The 9560-nt window shown below is 48.6% G+C and overlaps 1 protein-coding gene across 4 annotated transcripts in view; it reads left to right on the forward strand.

The window, feature by feature from the left end:
• The window catches only part of clcn4 (chloride channel, voltage-sensitive 4), a 15360-nt gene extending 8348 nt beyond the window's left edge, over positions 1–7012 (forward strand). For 2 of the 4 annotated variants that reach the window (XM_055165381.1, XM_055165395.1), the window contains exons 9-15: positions 474–746; positions 2287–2473; positions 3388–3589; positions 4255–4451; positions 5107–5323; positions 5976–6104; positions 6278–7012. In XM_055165381.1, the coding sequence (XP_055021356.1) occupies positions 474–746; positions 2287–2473; positions 3388–3589; positions 4255–4451; positions 5107–5323; positions 5976–6066 (1167 nt within the window). In that variant the 3' untranslated portion in view covers positions 6067–6104; positions 6278–7012. Of the gene's footprint in view, positions 1–473; positions 747–2286; positions 2474–3387; positions 3590–4254; positions 4452–5106; positions 5324–5975; positions 6116–6277 lie in introns of all 4 variants that reach the window. The other 2 variants (XM_055165385.1, XM_055165388.1) reach the window with 2 other exon arrangements.
• Positions 7013–9560: the final 2548 nt, after the last annotated feature.

A 9560-nucleotide genomic window follows, 5' to 3' on the forward strand; every position in this document is an offset into this window, starting at 1 on the left:
CTGAGTCCCGGTCTCAGTCCCGGTCTGAGTCCCGGTCTGGTCGGTCTCTCTGTCCTCTGTGGTCAGGTCCTTGTTTAGTCCTGTTTAGTCCTGTCTCAGTCTCGGTCTCAGTCCCGGTCTGAGTCCCGGTCTGAGTCCCGGTCTGAGTCCCGGTCTGAGTCTCGGTCTGAGTCCCGGTCTGAGTCCCGGTCTGAGTCTCGGTCTGAGTCCCGTCTGAGTCCCGGTCTCAGTCCCGGTCTGAGTCTCCCGGTCTGTGGTCTCGGTCTCAGTCGGTCCGGTCTGAGTCCCGGTCTGTGGTCCGGTCTGTGGTCTCAGTCTCGGTCTGGTCTCGAGTCCGGTCTGAGTCCGGTCGAGTCCCGGTCTGAGTCGTCTCGTCTCTGGTCTCCTCGGTCTCACGGTCTGAGTCCCGGTCTCAGTCTCGGTCTCAGTCCTGGTCTGAGTCCCGGTCTGTGGTCTCTGTCGTCTCTCGTCAGGTTCTGGTGGTGACGGGCGTGACGGCGCTCCTGGCGTATCCAAACCCGTACACGCGTCGTTCCACGTCTCAGCTGATCTCGGAGCTGTTCAACGACTGCGGCGCCTTGGAGTCGTCTCAACTCTGCGACTACGTGAACAGCAACAACGCCACGCGAGCGCTCGACGACATCCCCGACCGCCCGGCGGGTCCCGGGGTCTACGCCGCCCTGTGGCAGCTCACGCTCGCCCTCGCCTTCAAGATCCTCATCACCATCTTCACCTTCGGCATGAAGGTACAACTGAGAGAACACCTTTATTTATCTGTATTTACTTTAGATTGACTTTATCCTCTGGTGTGACGCTAACAGGAGGCACGTCTCTGTCTGGAGCTCGTCTGTGTTCAGACCAGAGTCTGTGTGGCCGCGGGTCTGGGGCAGGAGCGAGCAAACTACAGCTCTTTAATCCTTTTAATCCAGCCCACTGAACTTGAATAAATTATTCTTTTTAATGATTTTCAATTGAAATTCAAGCTCAGATTTTCTAAATATCCCATGAGGTGGTTCACCAAAACACTTCGTCCGTCTGCTCCTGGTCCAGCTCTTCTGTCAAATTTTAGGTTCGGTCGCTTTATTCGTACCTGTAGGTAAATTTGCTTTGCAGATTTGAGCGGCAGGTTCCACATTTCACATTTCATTCATCCACAAAACACATATAAAAACAAAATTACAAAATAAAGTGTCACATTGCTCCAGTGCAGAACGATTTGTTCCATAAACAACCAATTAAAATCATCCACCACATTTGTCTAAAATCATAATAAATATTAAATATGTTAAAAACACACAATCTTAGATAAACAGATTACACTTTATTCATAAGTTCGACAGCAGCCGGAACGAAGCTCCTTTTAAAATGATTCGTTCTAGATGTTGGGACTAAAAGCCTCAGACCAGAGAGAAGCAGCTGAAACTCTGAGTTCAGTGGATGTTGTTCACGTCTCTTAAAATCCTCTGGGACGTCGTCTGTAAGTGTCTCGAGTCCAGCGGCTCTGAGGAGGAACAATCACCTACTCGCCCATTTAACTGATTCAGTTCTTGTTTTTAGCAGAAATGCTCCCGAACCACGAGACCAATGAAAATGTTAAAACTGATTCCATAAATGTTTTTAGAACCTTTTGTGGCCCACGAGTCAAAAAGTTTGCCCACTGCTGGTCTGGGGCGTCCTGTGTGTTTGTGGTGCATCTTCAGGCGTCGACGCTCTGGAAGAGAGTCCAGGGAGTCAGCGTCAGAAGGTTAAAATGCTGAAGTTATGGCGTCGGGTGGCGTCGCCACGTCAACCAATCAGGGACAAGTATCTAGAGATGTAGCGACGTTATTACCCAGAAGAAGAAGAAAGAAAAAGACCCAAGAACCACAAACACCAGAACAAGAAACTCTACACCGAGTCATTAGAGGAGAATAAATATAAACACATCTCCTCCTCTGATGGTTTATAATATTTAATAAAAACATTAAAGTCTCAGTCTGGTCCATCGTTACAGGAAAAGACGGGAAATGTCACTTGTTTCCAGTGCAACAAACATGTCGAGTATTTTTCTCTCGTTGGTCCATGTGTCCAAGTCGAGCGTTGAGGCGTCTGAACCCAGATGTTAAAGGTCAAACTCGAGGCGTCAGGGTGATTTTTGACGCTCTGGTCTGAACGCAGCTTTAGACTTTAATCAGAGTCTGAGCAGAAAGAGCTGATTTATCTGAACTCCAACAGGTGACACGATCTGAGCTGTGAACACGTCCAACTCTAAGAACGTCTCTCTATCCTCTCCCACCCCCCCTTCAGATCCCGTCGGGGCTGTTCATCCCGAGCATGGCGGTGGGGGCGATCGCCGGGCGGATCGTGGGCATCGCGGTGGAGCAGATGGCCTATCACCACCACGACTGGATCATCTTCAGGAGCTGGTGTCGCCCCGGGGCCGACTGCGTGACCCCCGGACTCTACGCCATGGTCGGGGCCGCCGCCTGTTTAGGTACAAACACCGCCGCTGCTGTTTATGAACTACAGACTGTTCCAACAACGTGAAGGGGCGTGACGCGGATGACCGGCGCTCTCGTGGTCACTGAGCTGCTCTCTCTCTTCTGTAGGTGGCGTTACACGGATGACGGTGTCTCTCTGTTTCCTGTAGGTGGCGTTACACGGATGACGGTGTCTCTGTGTTTCCTGTAGGTGGCGTTACACGGATGACGGTGTCTCTCTGTTTCCTGTAGGTGGCGTTACGCGGATGACGGTGTCTCTGTGTGTTTCCTGTAGGTGGCGTTACACGGATGACGGTGTCTCTGTGTGTTTCCTGTAGGTGGCGTTACGCGGATGACGGTGTCTCTGTGTTTTCCTGTAGGTGGCGTTACACGGATGACGGTGTCTCTCTGTTTCCTGTAGGTGGCGTTACGCGGATGACGGTGTCTCTGTGTGTTTCCTGTAGGTGGCGTTACACGGATGACGGTGTCTCTCTGTGTGTTTCCTGTAGGTGGCGTTACACGGATGACGGTGTCTCTGTGTGTTTCCTGTAGGTGGCGTTACGCGGATGACGGTGTCTCTCTGTTTCCTGTAGGTGGCGTTACACGGATGACGGTGTCTCTGTGTTTCCTGTAGGTGGCGTTACACGGATGACGGTGTCTCTCTGTTTCCTGTAGGTGGCGTTACACGGATGACGGTGTCTCTCTGTTTCCTGTAGGTGGCGTTACACGGATGACGGTGTCTCTGTGTGTTTCCTGTAGGTGGCGTTACGCGGATGACGGTGTCCTCTGTGTGTGTCCTGTAGGTGGCGTTACGCGGATGACGGTGTCTCTCTGTTTCCTGTAGGTGGCGTTACGCGGATGACGGTGTCTCTGTGTGTTTCCTGTAGGTGGCGTTACACGGATGACGGTGTCTCTCTGTTTCCTGTAGGTGGCGTTACGCGGATGACGGTGTCTCTCGTGGTCATCATGTTCGAGTTGACCGGGGGGCTGGAGTACATCGTTCCTCTGATGGCGGCGGCCGTCACCAGTAAATGGGTCGCCGACGCTTTCGGGAAAGAAGGAATCTACGAAAGTCACATCCAACTCAACGGGTACCCGTACCTCGACATACGGGACGAGTTTACTCACAGGTATGAAGTACTACAGGTACTACAGGTACTACAAATACTACAAATACTACTGTACCCATACCTTGATGTATGAGACGAGTGTCCCGCAGACGGTGGACTGACACATTCTTTTTCCAGACGACTGTTTTGCGTCAGGATTTAAAGGACACTCGTTGGTGCAGACTTGTGGTGTGGGAGGAGCCTGTGTGAGGCTCAGTGTTTTGGTTCTTCAGGTGTGAATGATCAGAATTTACACATAGAATCACTGCAGCACACACATGTTTACTGCTAAACACTCACAGCCACAGTTTATTTACTTTGTTTACAGGTTAGAATGTGATGCAAAAATACACAAATATTAAATCTGACGTAAAGATACAGAAGAACATGTCGCCTAAACTAAAACAGTTTAAATCCAGTGCAGCCAAACCTGAGTTTTATCATCACCTGGAAATTGACAGTGAATTTTTACATCATTAAATATATCGACTTTTATATCGACTGTCGACTTCTCTAAAGTCTGTTTTATCAGGATCAGATCCAAAAAAATCCATATCGGTCGAGCCTGAGTACAAATACTTCTTCTGTACTTGTACCTCAATGTACAAGATGAGTTTACTCACAGGTACTACAACAAGTACTACCAAATAATACTCTTCCTCTGTGTCGTCTGTCCTGTGGCGTAGGACTCTGGCGGCGGACGTGATGCGTCCTCGCCGCAGTGATCCTCCTCTGGCGGTTTTGACTCAGGACAGTACGACGGTGGAGGACGTGGAGGCGCTCATCAAAGACACGGATTATAACGGTTTTCCCGTGGTCGTGTCCCGAGAGTCTGAGCGCCTCATCGGCTTCGTCCAGCGCCGAGACCTCACGCTCGCCATCCGTAAGAAACACCACTGTAAAACTACTACAGGCGCCATTGTGAGGACTTTATACAGAGCCGAGACCTCACCTGGTTTACTCCCAGTTTTTTTTTCGTTTAGTCCTGGTTTAGTCCTGGTTTAGTCCTGGTTTAGTCCCGGTTTAGTCCCGGTTTAGTCCCGGTTTAGTCCCGGTTTAGTCCCGGTTCAGTCCTGGTTTAGTCCTGGTTTAGACCTGGTTTAGTCCTGGTTTAGTCCTGGGTTAGTCCCAGTTTTCTTCTAGTTTAGTCCTTGGTTCAGTCCCGGTTTAGTCCTGGTTTAGTCCCGGTTTAGTCCCGGTTTAGTCCTGGTTTAGTCCCAGTTTAGTCCTGGTTTAGTCCTGGTTTAGTCCTGGTTTAGTCCCGGTTTAGTCCTGGTTTAGACCTGGTTTAGTCCTGGTTTAGTCCTGGTTCAGTCCTGGTTTGTAAAGTTTCTTGTTGTAAATAAATTGTGTTAAAATAAAAGTTGTTTTAGTTTTGTAAAATTCCAGAGCGACACCAAAACTGAACCGTTACCGTGGAGACGAGTTTGACTTTGTGTTCACGTCCTCTTCTTCTCCCTCTCTCCTCGGTCCCGGTCCTGGTCCTGGTCCTGGTCCTGGTCCTCGGTCCCGGTCTCGGTCTCGGTCTCGTCGTCCAGGGAGCGCCCGTCAGAAGCAGGACGGCGTGGTGAGTAGCTCGGTGGTCTACTTCACTGAAGACGCTCCTCTGCTCCCGGCGTCGAACCCTCAGCCCCTGAAGCTGCGGCGGGTGTTGAACCTGTCGCCCTTCACCGTCACCGACCACACGCCCATGGAGACGGTCGTCGACATCTTCAGGAAACTCGGACTGCGGCAGTGTCTCGTCACCAGGAGCGGGTCTGGACCAAGGACTGGACCAAGGACTGGACCAAGGACTGGACCAAGGACTAAACCAAGGACTGGACCAAGGACTGACCAAGGACAAGGACTGGACCAAGGACTGGACCAAGGACTGAACAAGGACTGGACCAAGGACTAAAACAGGACTAAAACAGGACTAATACAGGACTAGACCAGGACTGGACCAGGACTTAACCAAGGATTTATCCAAGACTAAACCGGGACTAAACCAAGGACTGAACCAGGACTGGACCAGGGACTAAAACAGGACTAGACCAGGACTAGACCAGGACTAGACTAGGGACTGAACCAGGACTAAACCAAAGACTTAACAAGGACTAAACCGGGACTAAACCAAGACTAAACCAAAACTAGACCAGGACTAGAACAGGACTGAAAAAGGACTAAACCGGGAATGAGCCAGGACTGAACTGGGACTGAATTGGGACTAAACCAGGACTAAACCAAGGACTTGACCGGGACTAAACTGGGACTAAACCGGGACTAGACTGGGATTAGACCGGGACTAAACCAAGGACTAGACTGGGACCAGACCGGAACCTGACCAGGACTGGACCGGGACTAGACCGGGACTAAACCAGGACTAGATTTAAATGTAAATTAATAAAAGTTTCTTGTTTTTTTTCAGTCGTCTTTTGGGAATCATCACGAAGAAGGACGTGCTCCGCCACATGGCCCAGATGATGAACCAGGACCCAGAGTCCATCATGTTCAACTGAACCAGGACTGGACCGGGTCTACACCAGGTCTACACCAGGTCTACACCGGGTCTACACCAGGACTAGACCAGGTCTACACCAGGTCTACACCAGAACTGAACCAGGACTGGACCAGGACTACACCGGGTCACACCGGGTCTACACCAGGTCTACACCGGGTCTACACAGGACTGGACCGGGTCTACACCAGGACACCAGGAGGACTGGACAGGTCTACACCAGGTCTACACCAGGTCTACACCAGAACTGAACCAGGACTGGACCAGGACTACATCAGTGTAACACTAACGTAAAATGACTTTAAAGACTTTTTCATTTGCTGCTGTGACTTGAAGCTCCTGTTTTCATCTGAGTCGTTTCTCTCGTCTGTGACTCTGTGTTTCTAATGTGAGGAAATGTCCCGCAGTGAAACTTTAACTCTAACCTGGTGTCAAAAACCTCTGCTCGTGTTTCAGTGTGAATCCTGCACAACTGGAGCTGTTCTCCTCAACACTTTGACTCTGTCAGGGTTAATCAGACAAACTTGAACTGACCCGATACGACTGGACCTGACTCGACCCGACTGGACCCGACTGGACCCGACTCTCAAAAATCCAGTGAAATTCAAAGTCAAATGTGAAACTTTTTGTTGTTTTAAAATCATCTGGTTTTATTTGTGTAAAAACAAAGTGGATGAGACGCAGACGAGACCCGGAGGCGTCGTGTGGATCTGAAGAGTTTTGACCGAGTTTTTGCCAAATGTGTTTGAGAAATAAAAAAAGTCCCGACTCGATTCAGACGCCAAATATTTACAAAAACAATTTTAAATTTACAGTTTTAACTGTTGGAGTTTCACTAAAATGAGACACAATCTGATTTTAAAGACAAACTGTTTCTGTTTCTGTCGTGTTTTAACAAACCAGAGTCACAAACTACATCACAAACCAGAGTCCTGCACCTGCCCGCACCTGCACCTGCCCACACCTGCCCTGCCCACACCTGCCCACACCTGCCCGCACCTGCCCACACCTGCACCTGCCCGCACCTGCACCTGCCCACACCTGCACCTGCACCTGCCCACACCTGCCCACACCTGCACCTGCCCACACCTGCCCACACCTGCACCTGCACCTGCCCACACCTGCCCACACTGCCCACACCTGCACCTGCCCGCACTCACAAATTCATTCCAATTAAAGCACTTTATTTTTTTGATGCACCTCAACAAACAACAACACTAAATGTGAATTGAATAAACCAGGACTAAACCAGGACTAAACCAGAACTAAACCAGGACTAAACCAGGACTAAACCAGGACTAAACCAGGACTAAACCAGGACTAAACCAGGGACTAAACCAGGACTAAACCAGGGACTAAACCAGGACTAAACCAGGACTAAACCAGGACTAAACCAGGACTAAAACGGGACTAACCCAGAACTAAAATGGCACTAACTGAGGACTAACCTAGGACTGATCCCAGGATTGAACCAGGACTAAAACAGGATTAAACCAGAACTGAACCAGGACTGAGTGTCAGGACGGGCTCGGAGGTGCGCCCGTGTAGACCGTCAGGTGACCGCGGTCAAAAGGACCGACGTTGGGCTCCACGCTCCACGGAGCAAAGCGCAACCGTCGTCCGATCACACTTTTACAGACACCCTCCAAGATTAGACCTGGTTTAGTCCTGGTTTAGTCCTGGTTTAGACCTGGTTTAGACCTGGTTTAGACCTGGTTTAGACCTGGTTTAGTCCTGGTTTAGTCCTGACCCGCCTGGTTTCAGTGACTCTTTGTGGGACTGGACCGGTGCAGGACTCTTTCTCAAACCCGTCTGAACCGGTTCTAGAGCCTCCCCCCCCATGTCTGAGTCATCTAGTGATCTCTCCGTTACGGTTCACAGTATGAGGCTGTACGAGACTCCGCCCACCTCTTCTCCGACAGAATCTGACTGGAACATTTCTAATATTCTGACTGTTGTTTTTCCTGTGAATCGTCAAACACTAAAGTCGTTTTTGCCATATTTTTGTGTTTTATTTAAAGGATGTAAATAGAAAAACATTTGTCACGTTTTGTCCAATATTTATGCTGAAGATAAAATGCACTTTGCTACAGACTGAACGAATAAATGAAGAACAAACCGAGTCTCTGTTGTGATGAGTTTCCTTTTATTCTGAAATATTTGTATCATTTTAAATTCTGTCGAACATTTGATTCATTAACTCTAATATTTAACACATTTGAGTTTTTGTTTCTGCGTTTGGAGTCGGTTTGTTTTCTGTTTGTGTCGTTTACTTTCATCTTCAGAAAAACTAAACACTTGAAAAACTCTTGAATCTTCTCCACGTCCATTTGGATCTGAACTTTTCAAACTCAGACACATGAGGCACGTCACACTCACCTCGAGTCCAAACTTTATTTCTGGAGACTCGTATTTTAAAAGTCACAAACCTTCATCAACAGACTAAAATTATTCATAAATCACAAAATAAAAGTGTGTGTGAGGAGAGTTGGACTTTGTCATTTAATTTGATGTTTCTTTGGTAAAACATTCGTCCACTGATCTGGAGATGAGGAGAAAATTCAGTTTGTCGACTGGACAAAAGTAACTTTTCCAGTCAAACTGAATTTTCTCCTCATGGATTCAACCTGGACGACTGAGGGACTCTTCACACACGCGTCTGAAGGTTGCAGGTGTGATTCCAGCTCCCACAGATGAATGCTGCCGTTGTGTCCTTGGGCAAGACACTTAACCCACCTTGCCCACAGTGTCTGCGTACACTGGTGTGTGAATGTGTGTGTGAATGTGTGTGTGTGTGTGTCCTTGTTGTAAAGCTCTATAGGAAAATGTGATGTTTTTGTGTAGAACATTTGTTGATGTTCTCATCTTCTGTGGTTTTTCTTTCAGAGGATCTCAGGCTGCAGTGTTTCTGAACGTCTCTTTAGTCTCTTTAGTCTCTTTAGTCTCTTTAGTCTCTTTAGTCTCTTTAGTTCTCTTTAGTCTCTTTAGTTTCGGTTTCAGACTCGTTTACAGTTTTTCTCTGCAGGCGACACTTTGGCCTCACGTCCAGGTCAGGACCAGCAGTTTATGAAGCCATAATTCAAAAAAGAGTTTTTGTATGAACTTGTTGGTCATTTTCTTTTCTTCTCTGGAGGCTCCACAGCGTTAAAGCCTCGTGTCCGTGTGGATCTTCAGAGCAGATGAGTCTCGCCGCAGCTTCGTCCTGGATGATCCTGACGTCCCTCGCGTCTCTCCCGTCCTCTGACCTCTGCTCATTTATCACTTTTCTTTTTGGACAAACAAGCTGCGTTTCTCACTTCAGCTGCAGAAACGTTCAGGACGGAGACGCCTCACTGACTCACTCACGCCCTCACGTGTCAGAAGTGTGAACTGCACAACGACGTGTCAGAGATGGAACAAAAACTGAAACATCGTGATATCGGATCATCAAAAGTCTCAAAGTAAAATCATGGACGTTACAACAGATCAGCTCACAGGTTTCTGTGGTTTTACAGA

This window comes from Boleophthalmus pectinirostris, unplaced genomic scaffold, assembly GCF_026225935.1.
Source record: "Boleophthalmus pectinirostris isolate CB_2022bp ecotype Guang Dong unplaced genomic scaffold, ASM2622593v1 HiC_scaffold_11, whole genome shotgun sequence".
Taxonomy (NCBI): domain Eukaryota; kingdom Metazoa; phylum Chordata; class Actinopteri; order Gobiiformes; family Gobiidae; genus Boleophthalmus; species Boleophthalmus pectinirostris.